This window comes from Rhea pennata, chromosome 8, assembly GCF_028389875.1.
Source record: "Rhea pennata isolate bPtePen1 chromosome 8, bPtePen1.pri, whole genome shotgun sequence".
Lineage (NCBI taxonomy): Eukaryota > Metazoa > Chordata > Aves > Rheiformes > Rheidae > Rhea > Rhea pennata.
The window spans coordinates 10,156,090-10,178,469 of NC_084670.1; the positions used below are offsets into that span (position 1 = coordinate 10,156,090).

Sequence of the window (22,380 nt, forward strand, 5' to 3'; positions counted from 1 at the left end):
GCTCCCAAGCACGACGAGCCAAGGCGCGTACCTCCTAACCCGGGGTGCACGCTCGCACCCCTAGTTGTGTGTCCAGCGCGCTGTCCTCCTAATCCGAACGCAGTCTGAAGCTGCATCGCTCTGCCCTACTCCAACGTGCGATGCTCCGTTCTCCTGCTCCAGCGTGGAATGTTTTAACGTTTAACGTGCATTACGCAGTTCCCCGTCTGCAATTTGCCTCATTAGATTTGAAGGGTGCCCCAGAGAAGCAGTTTTCTGGTTTCTTTCTCAGCCTTGGATCACCATAGGGTGTCAGTAGCGCCTGTCCCCAAGTAGCTGGGCGACAGGAGTGGCTGATGGACTGAGGGCAGAGACAGTGAGTAGCGCTGGAGGCTGAGATCATGTGGAAGTGGACTGGAGCAGGATGACAGCAGATAAAAAGTCCAACTTTACTTTTTTTTCTGGAGCTTCAGATGAGGATTTTGCTGATTAAAAATACAGAATTGGACCCTTGGGCACAAAACAAGCGTGTGGCTATGACCAAACTGCCTTCAGGTCTATGCATATACATTGCTTGTCCAGCGTCAGGCTTATCTGTGCTACGTTTGCTCTTCACCAACACCTCTACCCTGCCTGTATAGCATGAACCACAGCTTTCACTGGTTGAAACACAACAGCAAGTTCAGTAACAGGAAGACTGTTCTCTCTTCAAGATGACCATGCGCCTGCTGTCCGTTGCAGGCTGAATGTTGGGTTGTATGTGGATCCCGAAGCACTACTGCGGCTGACATTGCTAAATAATCCATCTTAGATTAAAATTAGTCAGTCATGGGTACATCAGAAAGGCAGAGCGTGGACCATACATTTATGTCTTTTTATTGGCTTGTTTACTCTGTTTGAGCCTAATACATTTTAGTGTGGATCCAGCTGACCTGGGTTTCATGGTTTACACTGCGGATGCTCACCTTGAGCAGTACGTGGATTCTGAGATTTGGGCAAAGCGGCTGTCCTTACTGCTGCCATGGAAACTGCTTCTGTGCAGGAATTGCTGTCCCAACCGGCACCCTGCAACCGGCTGTAGGAGCGGTAGCAACCACGTCTCAACTGCAGCCACAAGGAAATGCTTGGGTAAAGTTTACCCAGGCTGTGCAAACATCGCGGTAGTCAGACCATAACTGAGCCACCCATATGTTTTGCGTGGCTTAGTATTAGCTTTGTGGGATCGTTCATGCGCAGGGATAGCTGGTTTTGAAAGAGCAAGGCCTGAGGGATGCCTTGGCCTAAGTAATGCAGCAGGACCATGCTGGTGGAGGAGTTCTGGCCCATGCTGTAGGTTTGGCAAGAGCTGCTGGAACTGTGAAAGCCTGGTGAGAGCCTGAAGCAGCGGTGAGAGCTGGGGCAGCGCCCCCGCGCCAGGGCAGGCCCGGCGAGCCAGCGCGGCCTGGACGAGCTCCCTCCCCGCGGGCTTCTCCACGGAGACTCGAGCAAAGGAGACGGTGAGGTGAAGCCTCTGCTCTGCCGCTACCCTTCCGCGGCAGGGGCTTGGTTTGACGGGCAGCCTCCCGCCCCGCCTGCGCCCTGCGGCAGTGCCGCGGCTGGCGGCTCCCTCCGCCCCGCCGCCGGCGCCTGGGATGGCGGCGGCCCGCCGCGCTGCCATGGCAACCACGCCGCGGCCTCTGCGCCTGCGCGCTCCCCGCCCTCCCGCGGACCGTTTGTGAGCTCGCTGCGCTGCGTTTTTAAATCCCCTGCGCGCGCGCGCTGGCGGTTGGTTCCCAGGGGTGCGGTTTGATTGGTGGAGCCGGTGGGTCTCTGCCGCACTTCTATTGGGCGAGAGAGGGTGGGGGAGGCGGGAGCAGTGCTCGCTGCGCCTTTCTATTGGCCGGGAAGAGTTGGCGGCCCCGGGCGCGGCGTCAGTCCTCGGCGGAGGAAGGTGCCGGAGCGGAGCGGGGCGGGACGGACTGAGCGGCCGCCCGAGCGGCGGCGGCGGCAGGTGAGGCGGTGACCGGTGCCTCTCCTCCGGGAGCGCGGCCGTCGTCAGGCCTTGCGGGAACGGGTGTCGCTGGCCGCTCGGCCCCTCGCTTAGGGCACGCTGACAGGCCCCTGCGGCGCCGGGGGAGGGGGGAGGGGCCGCGGGCGCCCCGCACGGAGCCCGCGCTCCGCGGCTCGCAGCGGCGGAGACCGCCCGGGAAGGGGCCGCGGTGCCGCTCCTTGCGAGACTGCATCGCTGGGAGCCTTTCGGGTCACGCTCCGGGCTCGGTGCCTGTCTGCGAGTGCAGCGCGGGTTGTTAGGGTCCGGCTGTTTCTGATGTACGTTCACAAAAATCTCGTGGAACCGGTGCGGCTTTATAAACCTGCTTAACACACAGAGCCGGAGAAACCTCCCCGTTACAGGGCTAAGTTAGGCACCTGTTTTGTAAAGCATTTGCCCTTTAACGGGAGTCTGTCGGCTATCGTAGGAAGCATAAGAGATGCTTGTGAGTTTCCTACAGGGCAGCTGTAAATGTAGAGAACTTCTTTCCTGAGGACTCAGGGAAGTACAAAGAAAACATCTTGGTGAGCTTTGAAGCTTCAAATACTTAAAAAGGAAGTTGGGATAATGGGATATTGGCCAAGTGTTCAATATTTTACTTAATGTGGCTTTTAAAATTAAATTCTACCTGTGTATATCAGTTTGTGACTACAGAATAATTTGTTCAGGCTAGTTTGAGGTGTGATCGCAACTTGTGTATTATGTTATTTGACTTTAAGATAATGTTATTTTAAAAGTCTTCAAAACTTAAATGAAGTGAATGTTCACCTTAAATACTGAGTAAAACTGCTAGGGCATTTGACAACTAACCTAGTGTTATGCCTTCTGAATTTTCTTCTTTTCTGTGCCATGGAGCTTTCTGCTGAAATATTCTGTTGATCTTTTCTGAGATGTAGTTAGAACAGCTTCATTTCAGGAGCCGTATCCTGCAAGCTTGTGTTTTGGCCATGCATTTTCTAAGACTGTGTGAAGGAACTGTCCAGTAGAAAATGAATGTCCCATACTCACTTTGTGTTTCATATCCTTGACAACTTCATAGGGCAAAGTTCCCGATTCATTGGTTGAGCCTTAAAAACAACAAACAAAAAAACCCTTATGTAGGCTATTTGTTTTTATTATCAGCTTATTCCTTTGCCCATTTTGATAAATGCTATATGAAAGTATTGAGCTAAATCCATTTTGCTTTTTTTTCTTTGCTGTATTCTCCCCAGATTTGTTCCAGAAAGGATGGTCCCTTTCAGTTTTCCTTTGACAAAGTGTGCACTTTGGGACCCAGTCCCTATGGGAGATGTCGTTGGTTCACATATCAGCTATTACAGGTATAAATAACTTTCTTGATTTAACCATGACTTGCCTTAAATTTTATGATTCATAGTTTTCTTTTCCTCTTTTGAATCTGGTGTATGGGACCTAAGGGGAAAAGAAAGAGCCAGCATGTTTGTAAGAATACAGAGCTTTTCACTGGAAATACTTGAGGACTGCAGTTTTGGTGGTGTATCACAGTCAATTGGGTTTGAGGTGCCTCATGCTAAAGTAACTTGCAATTTCTTTCAGTTTCCTTCCAAAATGGAAAGATGTAAAAGTAAATGCATACTTGTTTTCTTTAGCCTACCCTTCTGTATTTATGAACAAGAATGTGTATTACAATTGAATAAAAATAGCATGCTTCAAGTAAAAGAAATCAGAACTTTCAGTATTTAATCCAGATGTTTGAGTTAAATTTAGTTTTAATATATAATTTTATCTGGAATGAGTCTAGATGCAAATCTGAAGCAGTTGTGAATTTATAGGGTGAGGAATACCTAACCTCACTTACAAAACAAATACAGATTTAAAAACTGGTCCTTATTACTTAGGGATAATATATATGTAGATGTTGTTTTAAAAATCTTATTCTAGATATTAAAACACATCTAAGAATATTATTGTGAGTAGGGGAAGAACACAGAACATTTAATTTCTGTAGCAATGGAAAGTACTGACTGAGAGGTGGGTAGATTTTACATAGAAGTCAGAGGGCCTCTGCATGTCCTTGCCACATAATGTTCTTTGAATGTAAATTAAGCCCTTGGTGCTGAATTCCTCACCTTGCTCACCAAGTTTTAATAGTGAGGCACAGCATGCAAAGTTTAAGGGCATTGTTGCTGATCAGTTGTCTAATTTTCAGCCCTTGGTGATTAGAGGCTTTCTCTTTCTTAAGGCATGTTTACTGGTAATCCTCTCTAGTAGTTTGAATATAGTAATTACTAATTTTTATTTTATGAAGATACTTCACTTGGTTAATCTTGATCAGATAGGATTTAAATCATCATTGCAGCATTCATGTAGGCCAGTAGCCTCACTGTTTCAACTTTGACCTCTCTAAAAATCAAAATCTATAAGCTACATAAAGCTAAAATAAAATCAATATTAACTGCACTAGCTTCCAAACTTAGTTACTTTTTTTTTTTTAACAGATGTAAAAATATTGGTAATTACCTATTTTTCTGCAGGTGTAGTTCATGTATGTTCATGTGCCCAGTCTTTGCTCTTTTAAATATCTATACTAAATTCTATACTAAAATGAAAGAACTCCATTGCAAAATTATTCAAGCTTTTTGACCATTCTGTTGCTTTATTTTAAGAGACTATTTAAATGCTGTGTGTTTTGGTCTTAGTGTTGCTGACGTCTTCCTCCTTCTATTGAAATAATTCATAGTTGTTGTTAATCTTTATTTGTTCATGTAAAAATGTTTTTAGTTGAAAAGCTCTTTTCTCTCCTCCTTATTTATTCTGTATAGAAAGAATTATTCCCCTTTGTTTGCTCAGCCAGTCAACCTGAAATTATCTTGTTGGAATGGTCTTGCAGTGCATTCTGTGTAGCCACTCCAGTTAAAATACATTTTTTTAAAACATGAATGATAAAAGACATATACAGAACACCAGATAAAATTCCATTCAAGTTTTATACAATGTTGTTAATTTTTCCCTTTCTGCTGTTAAGCACTTTGGACTGTTACTGTATATTTTATTTTAATAAGACAATAAAAGGCCTGGAATTTCTTACAATATATAAAACGTTTCTTTGTATATGTGTATATATGTATATAAAAAAAGGCATGTAAATAATTTTGATGTTAAACTTGCTCATTGTTTTTTTGTTAGAAACCCAAAAATATTGGTAATGGAGAAGACCCTGCGTCTTGCCTATCGTCATGCTAAGCAGAATGAAAAGCAATTGTTTTCCTGTTTTTTGCTGGGGACCCTCACAGTGGATGATGGTAACTTTTCAAAAAATCAGGCAAACAGACAATATTGGGTGCTTAACAAGGCTTTATCAAGTAGACTGATTTACTGGTCTTTAGATAATGTTTTACGTTTGATCAGGCAGGAATTTAGGTATGATTTTTTTTTTTTCCTCTCCAGATGGGGAAGGCGTAACAGTAACAATAGACCGTTTTGATCCTGGTCGAGAAGTTGCTAGTGGATCTGGCAAAATTCCAACTGCTTCCCTTCCTGGAGACTTTTTGATTCCATGTACAGTTAATTCTTGGGGACCTTCTTCAGATGGCATTACAGTGCATAGAGCTGAAGATATCAGTTTGACTTTTAAGGTAAACCTGGCAGCTTCTGGCTCTCTTAAACTATCTTACAGATAAGAGATTGCACAGTGCACTGGTTTTGATTTTTTTTTCTTTTTTTTCCCTGCACATCAATTTAAAACAAATTCAGGTAATAGATTTGAAGTAGTGGCTGAAGGAAGACTTTACCCAGTTGAGTGAAATGAGCTGCTTAGTTGTCATTAAAGATCTTATTTGAAACTATTAAAATCACTAACTTCCACATATTTAAAGATAATGCACTTGAATCTCAAACTAAGAGCTTGCTCTCTGACTATAGTTTTCCAGCTACTCTAACCACCAAAATGAGCAACACAACTGTGATAGCAACAAACTTAAAGAAGAAAAAGCATCTTTTTCTTTTATATGCATCATGATGAAGTTGCAGTGTTTATGCAACAGCTGGTAAAAAGTATTGCTAGGCAAGTGACTTGCAAGAAAATGTTTATCCATGTTGGCTACTAGCTATAGCTGAAATGTATATCTGTCTCTTCTATACTCTACTGTAAACGTAGTCCAGTAAATACCTTCTACTCTGGTAAACATTTACCTGTAAATGTTGTTGTGTGTATTTTTATAATACAAACTGAGTCTTAATTTTTCTCTAAGCTTTCTCATGATGGTACGCCCACATTTAAAATACAAATTTATTGAATGCAAATAAGTTTTGATACGTCACCTTGAACCTTCTAGTTGCCTATTATTTTTAGTTTTTATTTAATTTAAGTAACCTCATGCTTTCAAATGTATTATAAAGTAGTGCTAAGATATGCAAGGTTTAATAATTTTGGATGTATTTTACATTATTACTTATTCTATCCAGCATAGCTATCAGCTTTTGAGACCTGGATTTATTTTTATTTTTATTTTTTAATACAGTGCCTATTGCAATACTAGCTATGATAGATGATTTAAGTTTCCATTGTAATACAAATTGTGCTGTGGTAGTGATATGGCATCAAGTTTATTTAACTTTTTTTTTTCCCCTCAACTTCTAGGGTCTGCAGCACAGTCTGTGCAGTAAAGACTCACTGGATCTTTCTAAACTGCTGACCATTAGAGCTCACATTGTTTTCACAGAAAACCTGGATAATCTAAATTTTGATTTTCACTGGGCTTCTATTACTGCATCAAATATCTTAGAATATACTCCTATGAAGTCTGTCCCAATTATTCCTACAGCCCTAGCAAGAAACTTGAATAGTCCTATGAATATTGCACAAGTTCAAGGGACTTATAAATGTGGGTAAGTAAAGGTTAATGCTAAAACTATCAAAGTTTTGTGTCAGTTGGTTGCCTGTCTTAAAACCAGAAAGGTAGGAATCTCAACCAGTACTTTGTTTTTTAATAAACTAACTGAAATTAAAGGAGCATAATTTCTAATATCTAGAAAATTTTAATACAGAAGCAGGAAATGGGATAGAGTAAAAATTTTGAACTATTCAGCACGAATTCTTGCTTTTGACTTCAGTAAAGGACCTTCCTACGTGGGACAGATGTGAGGGTGGAATGAGACCCTGCTAGCTAACAAAATAACTATAAAAAGCATCCAAATTTTTGGACAAGGTCAGTGCTGTCTCTAAAATCAAACCAGGTGAATGGTAATAATAATAAAAAAAATGTGTTAATCATGCTTATAAGGTGGTGTTGGAGAATCCTTATTCGGACTGATTACCAATAGGATGAACTGAAGTATAGATAATTCTAAGCACTTTGACTACCACTTTATTTGGAGAGGGATCTTTTGAATCCATCTCTGAAAGCTGCTCTTCAGATTTAACATGACATCACTTCTGGATTCATTGAGACTACCAGAATATTAAGTAAATGTATATAATAATGCTTTGATGTGTAGGGAATTGATGAAAAGCTGAAGAGTTCCTGTAAGTATGGACGAATGAGCTGAATCTAATTTTTTACAAACATTTTTCTTGCAGTGTTTTCTAAAAATGCATTTGTCTTGTAGTTGTTTTCTAAAAAGCTGTTAGAGTTCCAAAATACTAAAATACAAAAAACAACAAAAAAAAAAAACAAAAAAAAAAAACCACCATTTCTGCTTTGTTTCAGCTACCTTACTATGGACCAGACACGAAAGCTGCTTTTGCTGCTTGAATCTGATCCCAAGGCTTATGCTCTACCGTTAGTTGGAGTGTAAGTGGCTGTTAGTACAGTTTTAGCCTAATGCACCTATTGATTTGAGATATATTTGAATGAGTACTTAGTGGAAGCTTGGTAATATAACTCTCTCTAATTGGATATTTCTTCTTACTTTTAGTTGGTTGAGTGGAATTACCCATATCTACAGTCCTCAAGTCTGGGCCTTTTGTTTGCGGTATTTATTCAGCTCGTCAATTCAGGAAAGGCAAGTGACTTTCATCTGCAAAACAAACTACTGACAACTTAAATGTATCCCCCACAAACTCATGCACATGCCTGATGCAACACTGGCTCTGTTCAAGGATATTTGGGGGAATTCTGTGACTGCTATGGTATATAGGAAATAGAAAGAGCAGTTAAAAAGATAATTCTGTCTCCCCCACACTAATTTTCTGAAAACTAAAACTACAAAGTATTGGAAAGCTGTTAATGTTCCGAAGACTGAAGAGAGTAAGTATTAGTATTTAAACTAAAATGCTGTGACTTTAATGATAAGAATCAGCAATTGGGAAACTTCAGTTTATATGGGGGGAGAGGGAAAGGATGGGGCAGCAGACATTGGTTTGGGGTGTGAACTTTTCTCATCAGTGCTTTCTTTGACCGAGGTTTTCTCCCTGGTTGATATCTAACCAATGAAGTATATTGATTTGCAGCTAATGTTGTCTTGTTAATACTTGCTAAATACTATGTTTATGTAGTTAGCAATTTTACATTTTTTATACTAGTAAATAGTTCTTCATTTCTATGTTTTTTCATTTGTAATGTTTGAAGTTCTGTTTGTATGGAATTTGTAAGGGAGTTAGTGTTAAACTGTTTTAAAACTGTTCTTCAGGTAAATAAGTTTCATATAAGGTGATATTTTGATTTCTTCTGGACTACCATGCTTTCTTTTAAATTATGAAATAAAAATGTTAGCTACATTTAAATGTATGTTTGTAATTACTGAACAGATTATTTTCCTGAAGAATTTAACTACCCTAAAATGCAGATAAGGGCCCAATTAGATTATATGATTGAGATAGGCAAGTTAGATGTTTCACTCATTAACTTTCACTGATGCCATCTTGGAAGTGGATTAGGCTGATTTGATGAACCATGCAAACAGAATTAACCTCTGTGCAGACTTTAATCTGTGTCATAATTTTTTAATTCTCAAGATATAATTGAAGTTGTATGTGAATGTGCTTTTGAAGAATCTTCTTACTGCTTTCTCTATCACAGATACAATTTTTAACAAACAAGCACAAGTGCTGCAAAAATAATTTCTCTGAAAGTAGTACCTTTTTCTGAAAATCCACATTGCTGTTTTAATTGTTCTTGATCTTTTTTGTTTTAAATATTGAGTGCCTTTACTCACTATTTTGTAGCTATAGAAAGCACTTCAGTATAATTTTCTTAAATTTTTCTTTTTGTTTTCTTTTATAATTGAAGAACATTGAATACTTAAGGATAACTGAAACACTGAATGTCTTAAAGATATGACTTCCATTGAATTGTCAAATAATCCTGATATCATTTTACACAATCTCTTAGAAAAACAGATGCTTTTGTCTATACTATGATTGAAGTCTTCTAGGAATTCATTTGAAGTACTAAGTGATCCTAAAGGATATAGGAAAATCATTCGTACTATTTTTCTACTTTGCTTTAATTCTTATGCGTGGCATGGTCATAGTCAACTACTTCTGTAGCTCAGTACAGCTCAAAATGCAAATAATGACTCACTGGTTTGTTAAACTACGTGATAGTTGTACCTGATATTTTGAGAAACTGAGGACCACCTTCCAGTTTAATAAAATTTTAAAAAATATATATATTTTTCTTTAATTTTAGGGTTTTTTCAGAATCTGGAAGTTTTCTTGTTGTGCTTTATTCATTGACGCACAAGGAACCAGAGTTTTATGAGTGCATTCCATGCAGTGGACAGACTGAACTAGGGTTTCAGCTCTTAACTTGTGCTGAAACAGTACACCTCTTCAAAGTAAGTGGCTTGGTTTCCTAATACATTGTGGTAGCTTGCATTAAAATTCAAATTTCAAGTACTTACAGAAGAAGTCACATTAGTATGACCCAGAAAAACCTACAATGTTTGAAAATGATGTAGCTCTGCAAAGCTAGGGTTTTTGCAACAATTACTGTAAATTCAAGGTTTGTCTAAAATTGAAGGATGACATCCAAAGTCCACAACTGCTTATTTTTAATAGCATTAAGAATTTGTCTTTTAAAATGCAGTGTTGTGTTCAACTTTGATAGTACTCCTTGTTAGTGACCTTGTTCTCTCAGCAGAAATTATGATTTCTTATAGTACTTGTGAATCTGCTATACTGTATGCTTACTGGCTATTTTTTTCTGGAGAGCAAAGCTAGGTAGTCGTGCTTCCCTGGAAATTGAAGGCAAAAGAGATTTGGGTGGTTACTCATCTACAGAGCTCTTGTGCTACTGTAACAAAGCAAGAGCAGTTTTATTTTTGCACAAAGTAACTCTTTGAAAGCATTTCATTGATACAGAAAGTGAGAAGTTCAGGTAACATTAGAGAAGTTCTAGAGAATCTCTATTGCTTAAATATTTTCCTGGCTTGGACAGAACTTGAATTTGAATTGTTAGTCTGTTCAATACATGCTTCTGTGTTCTGGCAGAGGCAGCTAGAGTAGTATCCTGTGCTGTTCTGCTTCATGTTCCCTTCCCAAACGCCTAATCCTATTTGGGGCTGCCTTCTCCCAGGTAACCTAGGTACAGCTTAACTTCCTGAGAATCACAAGGTTCTTAGTAATGGAGGTGAGCTTCTATAGTCTCCAAATCTTTCCCAGCTGTGGTGTCTGCAGCAGTAAAGTAGAACAGTTGCTATTTCCTATAATGGTGAAAGTTTGTGGAAGAGGTCACTAAGCAGTTACAGTGAGGAAGCATCTGCTCATGGTTATAATTAGGCCAACAACTTTACAGAGTAGCAGAGGGAGCAATGTGAAACAGGAAGGGAACTTGCCTGCCTCCCTGTAGTGGTGAAAGAATTGAGAATTGAAAGCAGAGGACAGACAACAAATAATCAAATATAAGCTTTCTTAAAACTATTCCTTTGTGAGTAGTACTTCAGTGGTCAAAACCAGAATACTGCATGCTTCGTAACACAAAATTTCATTTCAGAATGTTGAACCTTCAGACAAGAATCCTATCCACTTTGAGTTGAGTACTGAGAAGCAAAATGCAGAAACTGAGTTCTTCAGTAGGATCTGCAAGAAACTTCCTGTTAGAAGGTATCTTTCTGATATCATTTATACACCAAAAATTAAGTATTTGGCCTCTGCTGTGCACTGCATCAGGTTAGCTACAACTGCAGTAATCTTCTATGACACAAAAATCTTTGAATGGGCTTTTTTTTATTGCTCGAGTTGATGTTCTTCAACTAAGATTGTCAAGCTGACTAAATTTCTAGAGAAACTACTAGGAGTTTTATTTTTTATTGATGGTTACAATTCCTGCAGTGCATGTTTCTAAAAAGACTTTACTGATGGAGCTTAAGTTTGCTCTGTGAAGCTTTCTGTGAGAACCTTTCTTTGAAGCAAATCTTTAATTGCAATCTGCATAAGTTGGTTAAAAAAACTTTTCCTTCTGATTTTTTTTTGAACTGTGACCTGTGTGGGTTGGAAGTTAAAGGTTATTTTGAAAACTACCTTATCCACTAAATTTGTGTGTATGGCTAAAAGATGGCCTTTATTCTCCTTTAAGTATCACAATCTTGAACTTAGCACTTTCCATCTTTGTAACATAAATCAGTGCTTCAGTGTGAGACTAACATTTGAATGGTGGGGTTACTATCTTTTTGCCTAAAAACAGCATTTTAATTTTCACTATTTGACTTTAGAGCTGTTTGCCATATGACACTCCCTGGCTAACTGAAAGAGATGTATAACAACAGCTTCTTCAAAAAAAATGATGCTGTTACTGCACTGTAGGCTTTGTGGTTAAAAAATGTGAAGGCTCATTACAGCTGTCAAATCTGACATGCAAAGGTTTTTGATTTGACTTATATTGTTTTTTAGTCCTCCCCAAGGCTCTTCACCCAGTAAGTTGTCAGCCAGTGATCATGACTCTGGTGTAGAAGATGAGGATTTATCCCCCAGACCAATTCCAAGTCCTCATCCAGTGAGTCAACAGGTAACTTAAGTAAATAATTTTTCTAGACTTCTCAGATTGTAAGATGTGATTGAAAAAAGTTTTACTATCTAGGTGTAAGGAGGTAGGACAATATGAAATTTGAGAAGTAAAAGGTTAGTGTTAGGAAGCAGAAAACAGAACTGAAGACATAGACCCAAAAATCCTAACCCCTGCTTAGTCAACCTGCCTTTGAGCCAGCAATATAGACATCTTAATTCATACATGTGCTAGCATTTGAGAACAAAGATAGGTTTTATTGCGTGAGTCTTGCTGCCAATTGCAAAGAAAAGCTGCAGTGTTTTTGGCAAAGAAAGAGGCAGCAAACCCCCTTGCATGTTTCTGGGTAGAAAAGACATCCTCTAATATAGCCTCTGTTTTACTTGAGTGCGCCTAACATAAAGCATATTTGATAAACCACAATTGTCATATCCACCTAGACCTACAGTGACTGGAGACCGAGAGGGTGCTGCTATCTGTCTGGGTAAGCAGTAGTAACACAGAACATGTAGTTCCCTTTCTGAAGGGGAAAAATCCATACTCTGAAATACCCTCCAGGCAGAGAAGGGCATTAATTGGACAGGCATGGCTGTTATTCCATATGCAAGTCATCTGGCCTTCTGAGGATGATACTAGAGGTCTTACTGCTATCTTTTTATGCTTCTGGTTTCTCCAGTTTTTAGAAAGTTATTCCATGTGTTATGAGTTATGGGCACTTATGTTGACTTTTTTATGAAAACATTTTATTTGACAGACATTAGGAAATTCTGCATATAAAGAGCAGAAAGGCAGAATTCAAGTGGTTTAAAACTTGCTTCTGTCGTCATCCCTCTAGGTTACTAGGATCTTTCCTTCAGTTCCTGAACTCTCTCTTGTTTTGGATGGGAGCTTCATAGAATCAGGAGAGTTGCCTAAAACTGTGGGCATTTCAAATGCTGAAAGTCTACCCTCAATGCTACATCAGTCTATAAAAAAGAAATGGCCTTTGAAATCTACGTATTACCTTGCTCAGTGCTCTGATGACAAACAAAATTTTGCTGCTAATACAGGATATTCCTCTTTGAGGCAACTACCAAACCATTTAAGCCAGAAAGTTCCAACCTCAAAGGCTCCCAGAGCAAAGCAATCTCCACTGCAGCAACAGTCTCACTGTAGGAAAGTTGGTCCTCAAACAAGAAAAATTTCTGGATCTTCTTCCTCTTCTCCTTCAACCCCCTGTAGTGGGCCTTCTCCAGATACATCTGTGCATCATCCCAAGAGGCTATCGGAAAGACTTGTGTTAAATCCTAATGGAGTCACACAGCAGGAAGAGTCTCCTGTTAGAAGAACCTCAGTATCCAGTTCCAAACAGCTTCCTTCTGTTACACAACCGTTCCTCCACGGCTCTGCTTTTTCACCACAGAACTGCAGAAGACCATCAGAACTGCAGGTGCCTATTCAGGTGCCATCTTGCTGTCCAGCCAGTGCATACAATTGTCAGTTTCTTGCTCCTGTCCAATGTAATCCAATAAATTCATGTCAAGGAATGGGAAAAATGAGCCCCAAACAAAGAGCAGAAATGCAGCCAGAGGTGGCTCAAGAGAATCAATGTTCAGCGTTCCATCAAAATATCATTTGTCCAAATATTTGCTGCAATACAGGATATACCACTAGTAGCCCTATAAGCTTGGGATATCATGGGAAAATAGGGAACTGTTCTCTTGATAATAGCTTATCGCCTGGAGTAAGACTTCCTTCAAGTGCAAGCCCCTGTAGTCTGCAGTTTTGTGCAGCACATTCACCATGCGTACACATGCCTGCTTCTAAAACAGGATCAGATAATGGAATGATGGGATTATCTCCAGATGCTTACCGGGTTCTTACAGAACAAGATAGACAACTAAAATTGCTTCAAGCTCAGGTTTGTTGAAATGGCTGCTTTCTCCTCTGCCCGGAGATTAAATATGCTTTGAAATCCTTCCCCTCTCTCCCTTCATAGAGGAATTAAGAAAACTAACTGGTGGCTATTCTCCTAGGGACAAAAGCCTGCTAGACCAAGACCAGTTTGAGGGATCCTTGTTAATTCTGATGATTGTCTCTTAAAACAAATGAAAATGATTTGACTTTTTGAAATTAGATTTTTGCATTTTTTGCTATAATTCTATAACATGATTATTTCCATTTTAGCAGACTATTCTGTAGTCCAAGTTGCTGTTTCTGTCTAAAACATCTTTATCACTTGGGCCATAAATTTTGGAATTATTGCAAGTATATGAGTAAAGCACAGTGTGTACTAGCATGCTACTTTGCTCACCTTCAAGCCTGCAGCTTCCTGGGCTTTTAAGGATATTTTCTAAGAAACTTTAATAGTCTGTCTGCAGCAGACTGGCAATTTTTGTCAGGTATTTAATGCTGGGCTAGAATACTGGGTTTTGGTTGTCCTGGTCTGTTCTATTTCAATACCAGGTGGTTTGTTGAAAATAGTACCTTTTAAACTGTTAGCCCTGTATTTCACAGGGTGTGATTTGGGGCTGAAGGTCCAGAATTTAAATCTTGTTGCTGATGATGGCTAGGAAAGTTGGTGCAATTGCGTACAGTGCATGTTTTTCCTGCTTTAAACTAGAAGATTGCAACTGAAATATGCTTTAAATAGATTTCCTGTATGTAAAATCAAGCTCTCAAAACATGGGTTGTGAGTGGGGGAAAACCCTCTTTATTGTATAAATGCATTGAGAATCTTTACAGTACCACCAAGAAATTTTGTGAGTTACCGAATAGGGTAGCTGCAGACAGAGTAGGGTTAAGATTGCCCAGGCATCCATAATTCTATTGTTTTTAATGCCTAATTTTTAATTGAAACCAAGTTGATCTAGCATGGAATAAGGACAGTTGACATACTTAAGAGCCAAGCGTTTTGTAATAGGTCTTGTATGTGAATGAAAGGGACAAAAAAAATACTTTCAGCAAGTGTAGCATAAGTAGAGTTGTCTTTGTGTAATTCCACCAGTATGCAGAAAACCTTTTATTTGCTAGCTTTGCCAACATCAAAATTGATATTTTGATTCATGCTGCATGTAATACTGAGACCTGGAATGTTATGACTCCTGTGGCAGTGCAGTTTAGATTTGAATCTAGATCTTAGAGGAGGCAAATTTAATAATTCAATGTTGCCTATTATACTTTACTGTATTTTAGTGTACAAATTACACCATTCTGACCGTTACAGATCCAACGCTTACTGAAAGCTCAGGCTCATCAAGCTTGTTCCTCTGAAGCAGTTACAGCTAGCAATGCTCTACAGCCTGAGAAGCAAGTGGAATTTGTTACTATGGAAACACAGTCCTCACCAGGTTTGCACATGAGAAAAAGTGTGAGCATTGCTGTGAGCACAGGTAATACTGTTCTTTAAGAATAAACTTGCATCGCTTTCTGGATGTTGGTGGAGGGGGAGGGTGTTGCACACAGAAGAAGAAATGTTTTGCAGAAATGCCTAACACACACAAACATGTATCTAGGTATCAAAAACAACAGGAATGTCTCTTTTTAGCTAGAGTTTGGAAGCTTAGGCTGGAGCTACTTTTGACTTTTGGGTTATAATGGCAGGGGCTGCTGTTTGCTGGAAGAGGGTTTTTTTTCTAATAGCTTCAGCCAGGTTTTGTATTTTGAATTATGACTTATTTGAAGGGAAAATCCCACATTATTCTTATAATTAATACAATATTTTCAAAAGTGGTAGTTTCCATCCTATCTGATATTCTATTAAATGTGTTATAGTGTTCATTATAATGAAAATCATGATGTATTTATTTGGAAGAGGGAGGCAGACTGAATTCTCCTTAATTTGAAGGTTATGCAGCTGCAACTGGCTACATGTTAATATATTGGTTTCTATTAACCCTTTGGAAAATATGGTTAGTCTAGTGGGAATTTTCTCTTCAAAGTGAATTGAGGTCAAATGCAAGTATAAAATTCTTCAGTTATTTTCTAAATGCATGCTTTGGAAGAAACTATGGCTTGAATGTTTTGGCAACTCTTGGTTGTTCTCAACCTTAAATCACTTTAAATAGTGGAAAATAGATTGAATGTGAGAAAATGATTCCTCTAGTTTGAGGACGCCAAAGCATCTCTTTTCTTAATGGTCAATCGCTAATTACTGTCTTGTAGGTGCTAGCTTGTTTTGGAATACATCCTCTGAAAAACAAGAAGAGTCCATACCACAAGGGAAAAAAGAAGATGCAGAAATTTCTAAGGAAGAAATAAGCATTTCAATTAATGCTGCGCAAGATGCAAGTAATACAAGTATTGCTTCTTCTTTAAAGGTTGTAGACATGCCCAGTTTTGTAGACAGTGTTCATCTTGTTGAAGAAGGGACTCATCAGAATACACTCCAGTAAGTAACCAGAAATATCTTGTGTTCATATAATAAGCTTAACTGCCTTTCTTAATTACCTTTTCATATTTTTTTAAAGGAATTATGAATGGTCACCTGACTTAAGTTGTGCTCTTTCCCTTGATTTTTTTTTTCTATCATGCTTCAAGTTGTACAGTTCTCCAGGACACAATTGCCTTCAGAGTTTTCATCAGTCATGCACATTTAGCTAGCCTGCTGATCAGCAGTAGTTGGTGGCAAAAACCTTTACCTTGGAAAAGCATGTGCCATGCTGACAGCATTCCTTTTCTTACCTTAAATCTTGAGGAGAAAGGAGACATAACTGCAGTCAGTTGTTTTCCTACAGTGACTTTTCTGTCGGTGTTCAGAACCCTTTCAATTATGAGGGATTTAGATAAGGATTTAGGATTATATATCTGTCTCTGGAATTTCTGTACATTTCATACCTAATCACTTTGTATATTGAATGCAGATGCCAACTTAGTTGATATCATCTTCCATATTTTTAAGTGCAGATTCTTCATGTTGCAACAACCAATCTCAATCTAACTTGAAAAGTGATTTTAAAAATACTTTAAATTCTGTATATTGATGTTATTTTTACAAAAGGAAAAGTTCAATAATTTGGAGCTTAACAATCCAATTCTCTATGATTATAAAAAGCCCAAGTGGGGAGAATACCCTTCCAGTTAATTTAAGTTTCTAAAATAATCATCTTGGGGAAAAATGCTAATGATTAAGCTATCACTTAAATATTCATAGTCCTTGATTACAATATTATCTGCAAATGTATACTGCTACCGTAAGTGTTATGGATTCAAATCAGTCTTTTGAACATCTCATTTTAGAGAGATGCCATCTTAAGTTTTTTTCAACTTGGATTTATGCATGTGTAAAATCTTTGAATATCTTATAGAAAGAATGTAGAGTACCACTCAGATTTAAGGGGGAGAGTGTTTTGGGGGAATAATGAGTAATTGCTAAGGTAGCAGTAAAAGTATCTTGTCTAGTACACCATACCATTTAAGTCCTATCACTTTGAACACTGGCAAGTGATCAGTTAGGTTCTGAAATACCATTATCTTACACTTGGCTTTTGAGGAAGGACAGGAAAAGGAAGGAGGGTCACCCTAGGATCTCTTTGGTATATTAATATTTTTGACCTGTCTGGTTTCACAAGTTAATATACCATACAATATAGATATACCAACTAGCTAAAAGGATTGCAGAGCACCTTGATATAACTCACTCAGGAATATTTACCTTTTTGTGTGAACATTTAGAGCTCCAGGTAGGTTTTAATTCCTCTTTCACATCTGTTAAAGAAATATTTCAACTTGGACTTTGTTCTTGATGTCCATCGTGTATGTGCATATTTGGTGCCTTTGAGAAGTTGGCCAGTGTCTTTAAATATCACAGTGATAACGTCATTTTTACAAAGATGAATAACTAATTAATATAAATCATGGTGCAGAACATATGGGAAATACATTGCCCCTAAGGGCTTTTAAATGTCAGTAAAAATACTGAAAACTTTAAAGCAAATGAAATAACTTTTGAACGTTTGGGGTTGGTTAGTCTTACAATATTAACTCATAGAGCTTCATTCAGTTTGGACTGCAGAGAAGCCAACACTGTTTTCAAACCATATTTTGAAAAACTGATCAGGCTTTTATAGTTTCACACTACAGTGTATATTTCTCCAATCCTCAGATCACTTTGGCTCCTTTCTGCAATCACTTTCAAAGTCTCAAGCAGAAGACAAAAAATTCCTCCCCCCCCCCCCCCCCCCGCCCAAGACTTCCTCCTCCCCCCCCCCCCCACACTTGTGGTCCGCATGAAAAGATAAAGTACCCACAGTGATACCTCTTGCTTTCTATTTCAAGTAAATATCTTGGCTATCTTAATGTTCTCTTTCAGAAATATGGATGTTTCCCAAGCACTTGTCCAGAATTCATTGTTAGAAGAAAGTATTAGCATGTCTTTACAGAAAGAGCCAACAGAGGGAGTGAGCAACCACATGGTGGTAATTAGTGAGCAAAACCCAGAGCCGCCTGTCTCCTTTCTGCCCCAGCATCCGTCAGAGGACCAGAAGCTTTACCAGGACTTACTAGTAATTTGTTTACTTTTGATATTGTGAGCTGAATGCAATAGTAAGAACAGCAATTCTGAAGTTATGTAGTATTGGCATTGTCATGACTGAAAATTGCATGTAGTTTTCAAATGTGTATGTTATGATCTGCAGAAAAATACTTTGAGCTAAGTTTTTTGGGGCTCTTTTTAAGGCTTAAATGATTGTGTGCTTTACTCCCATGTGCATACATGAAGTTTTGTCAACTATGATTCTAACTGCCTAGCAAATAATTCTGTAGTCTAGAGATAATACTAAGCACATCTGATAACTTTGCCCAACTAATGCCCTTTAAAATGGTAATACCCCAATATTTTACCCCAAAGGTACTTAAAGGTCAGATGTTTTTATCTTGAAGAATAGCAGTTTGTCATGTTCTTAAATTGAGAGTGGACACTTACAGAAAGCTTGAAATGTGAGGTATTTCAGTATTTCACTACACTGCTTGAGTTTATATAAGTGTATCCAAACTGAATCCAAATTTGGCTTGTCTGTCAAAATTCACCATTAACCTATTTAGCTGTATTGTAGATTAAGAATAACATTATAATCTGAATTAACATTAACTCCTATGCCATGATATTTTTGTTTGTGGTCTCTTCCCTGCTCTGCTTTCCTCTAGGGCCAAGTAAACCACCTCTTGAAGTCCTCTGAACAAGATCATTTGCCTGTGAAAGCAGGGTTTGTTAATGATGGTGGTCCTAGGCAACAGAGTATTGATGCAAAAGAAAGAGACTCAAAGTCTGATGCAGATGTGGTGGATAAAGACAGTGTGATTAGTGCTACACTCAAGCAATTGCAGAATCTCGGAGTGGCAATTGACTCGCCCAGTGAAATGAAGAAAAATATACACAAAGTGGAGAATGCCAGGTAGAATATTGCTTTTGAGTAGTAATTTCTAGATCCAACCAAAAATCAAGATTGGTTTTCAAGAGACTGTATTCACTGCCAAGGGGGATATATGTTTAGTAACTTAGTCTGTGTTTCCTGCACAAATTTAAAATGCTAGCTCATGTTACGTCTTTCAGATAGGTTTAAGAGTTCTACTGGCAAGCTCGATTCATTTAAATACAACAAGTAGCTCTAGGAATGCCAGGAGTTTGGCTTCACTAACTGTTGTATAGAGTGTACCAAATGGCATCTAAATACCACAGCTTGTCCTTTCAGCCTTTAAACTAGATACCTAATGTATACAAAAAAATGAGTGTAGCAAATGAGTGAAAATGAATATTTTTCTTATTTGAAGGTTGTCTTCAAAAACCAGAACTTTTTTTCAGGCTTCTGGAAACAGGTATTTTTTCCAAAGTTACCTGTAAAAATTCTGGAATTAGCATGCACTGGAGAAAGAGGATGTTCTTGGACTCAGTTACTAGGCTTGTGTCTTTTATCTAGATATGAATGTTGAATTGGGTGGTATATAAAAGAGTCTTAAGGTCAAAGACATCTAGTGTTAACATTCACTGAAAAGAATAGACCAACAAGATGAACCTGCTTTAAAAAGAGACTAAAACCTGCCAGAGACAGGTTGTTCTTGATACTAGGGTTGTGGTCAGTATTGAGTCAGAAGAGAATATCATTAGTTCTCTAGAACAGTGAAATGGATAATACTTTCACTATAATGCTAAACTAATTTTTGATGCTTTATTTCAGCATCTTAGCGTGCATAAATCCTGAAGCAGTGATTCCTGGACTAAATTATATGTCATTTGCCAATGTCAGCATGTGTGGCTTAACTCCTAACGTAGCTGATCTAAGCATGGAAGCAAATGCTATTGCACTCAAGTATCTCAGTGAAAATCAACTATCTCGACTTTCTCTCAGTCACTCCGGCCAAAATCCTCCTGCGGATTTTTCTTTCCAAGATGTCTTGCATACAAATATGGACAAGAGCATGGTTGGTCTTAGCTTAATTTCACCAAACAACATGTCTTTTGCAACAAAGAAATACATGAAGAGATATGGACTGATACAGGGCAATGACAATAGTGAGGATGAAGAACTTCTGGTTCAAGGCAGCAATACTGGCACTGTCAAGAGTGAAAACACATTGGACAAAAACTTTACCTCTGTGTTGGAAGGTGACAACTGCTGGACTGAACTTTCCAAAAGAACTGATGAAAGACTTCCTATTCATCTAAAAGGTCACAGCAGAGAGTCCACTAATAATGCTTCTCCACCAGAATTCAACAGCCCTATGTTTAGAAATATTTCAAATGAAGTTTTTCCTCCTAGAGCAGATAAATCAAATGAAAACTCAATTCAGATTTTAAAGGACTTAAAACTGAAAAACAAATTGCTGCCTGGGAAGGTTGAATTCACTGAACAACCTGGCAGGAAAGATGTAGGAGATACTCAGGTCTTCCCTGGAAAACTACATGCACCAGCTCTTGAAACATTAAACCATTCAGACAGCATAAATTCTGTTGGCACCATTCTTGATGTAAAACAACTCAGGCAGTTGCCAAAGTTGTTCTGACCATCCCCTAGGACTTGTAACCACTGTTTCAAATGTAAGAGTGATTCCTACTTAGACTGCAAGAAACCAAGGATTAAGCTATTTTTGAGGTCAGTTGTAGCAACAAATAAAACTTGCAAAACTGAGCTTTTCAGTCTAGTTCTGAGACAGCTACTGCTAAATGCTTTAGTTGATGCTGACCAGCACTGAAGTATGTGTGCACTTTTTTTTAACTTTAAGTATCTGAAAGGTGAATCAGCTTGGAGTAACTTGAGCAGATACACTCTAACGTACTTTTAATAATGATACTTAAATGTTCTTCCATTGACTTTTATTAAATGCTGACTTTTACTTGTTTATGCCAACTGTGAGACGCAGATGCTGTGTGGCAGAGCAGGAGGTAACAGTTAAAGCACTAAATTCTAGAAGTCTACGTGCAGATCGGATTACTGTGTGTGGGGGGGGTTGTGTGGGGTGGGAAGGGAAATATAACCATGGCCTTATTTTGTATTTTTATTCTCAGACAACATGGCACATGTAACAGATTCTGTATATATCATAAAAATCTTGTAAGGAAATTTGGAAAATTAGCACTTTTATAACTTTTGCAGTTGTTTTCCTGAATGAATGTTTTCTATTTATTTAAAAAGTATATGTTGATCATAAAGGTCAAAGATTCCATTAAACTTGAGTTATTTGATGTAGCCTTTATTTGAGACGTTTCCCCCTTCCAAATCTTTTAGAATGGCTAACTAGAAGTGTGTGTGTGTGTGTGTCATCTGGTATTGAACTTTTCAAAAATTCTGGTATTGTGCGGTGGGATAAGTGAGATAATTGATTTACTTTGTTCTGCATTGACATACAAATTAGTCTGTCAAAGCTCTACAGTATGTGACTGAAATGGCCTTATATCGTAATTCTATAATAGTAATACTGATTCTTCAATTTGCTAAATTGTTCATTGTTTAAATAGTCCATTTCTACTAGCACTGAATTTTGTTCAATTTTTAGGTGTACTAGATACTTTTGTGATTAGAATGCTTTGTAGATTACTTGATATCCTCCTGCTAATGGAAATCTGACATCACCCAGTGCTGGTTTTGACAATTCTACGTGCTTTTGACAGTACTGTCTCTGACAACACAGATCAAGTGTTGCTTCAGTGTAGCATTTTAGTGTTGACCTCTTGGTCTTGGAGACCAGAAATTGGTGTTGGAAGTTGCAATTTATTCCAGTTCCTGCTATTCATTACTAGGAAAGATCCGATCTAATGATGGTAGAGCCATTAGTTTTCTCACTGACTAGTGCATCAACGTGCTCTGCTCGAACTTCAGTTTGAACACAACTTGCATTTTAATGATACTGTCTCAACAGAAGTTCGGTCTAAGGTGCTGACCTCATCTTTCCTGCTTAGAGTGTCAGACTAGAGATTAAAATGCCCCAATGTTACAGTCCCAGGCCTTTCCAGCTCGAGTCCAAAGGACTGCAGTGTCAGTGCCTAGTTCATGGTTTAAG

At 38.6% G+C, this 22,380-nt stretch overlaps 1 protein-coding gene across 1 annotated transcript; it reads left to right on the forward strand.

The window, feature by feature from the left end:
• The first annotated feature begins 1,454 nt into the window (after positions 1-1,454).
• STIL (STIL centriolar assembly protein) lies at positions 1,455-21,440 on the forward strand. Its single transcript, XM_062581282.1, has 16 exons — positions 1,455-1,475; positions 3,220-3,327; positions 5,153-5,268; positions 5,414-5,601; positions 6,606-6,853; positions 7,675-7,758; positions 7,883-7,969; positions 9,598-9,745; positions 10,903-11,012; positions 11,799-11,913; positions 12,746-13,810; positions 15,116-15,281; positions 16,054-16,279; positions 18,200-18,392; positions 19,033-19,280; positions 20,061-21,440. The coding sequence occupies exons 2-16, from the start codon at positions 3,236-3,238 to the stop codon at positions 20,884-20,886; spliced, it is 3,912 nt and encodes a 1,303-aa protein (XP_062437266.1). The 5' UTR covers positions 1,455-1,475; positions 3,220-3,235; the 3' UTR covers positions 20,887-21,440.
• The last annotated feature ends 940 nt before the right edge of the window (positions 21,441-22,380 follow it).

Excerpts from the sequence above, each read along its gene's own strand:
- STIL (XM_062581282.1), top strand. The coding sequence starts at position 3,236 with ATGGTCCCTTTCAGTTTTCCTTTGACAAAGTGTGCACTTTGGGACCCA. Across the intron at positions 5,269-5,413 it reads GACCCTCACAGTGGATGATG|ATGGGGAAGGCGTAACAGTA; the intron begins GTAACTTTTCAA and ends TTTCCTCTCCAG. Across the intron at positions 13,811-15,115 it reads TAAAATTGCTTCAAGCTCAG|ATCCAACGCTTACTGAAAGC; the intron begins GTTTGTTGAAAT and ends TGACCGTTACAG.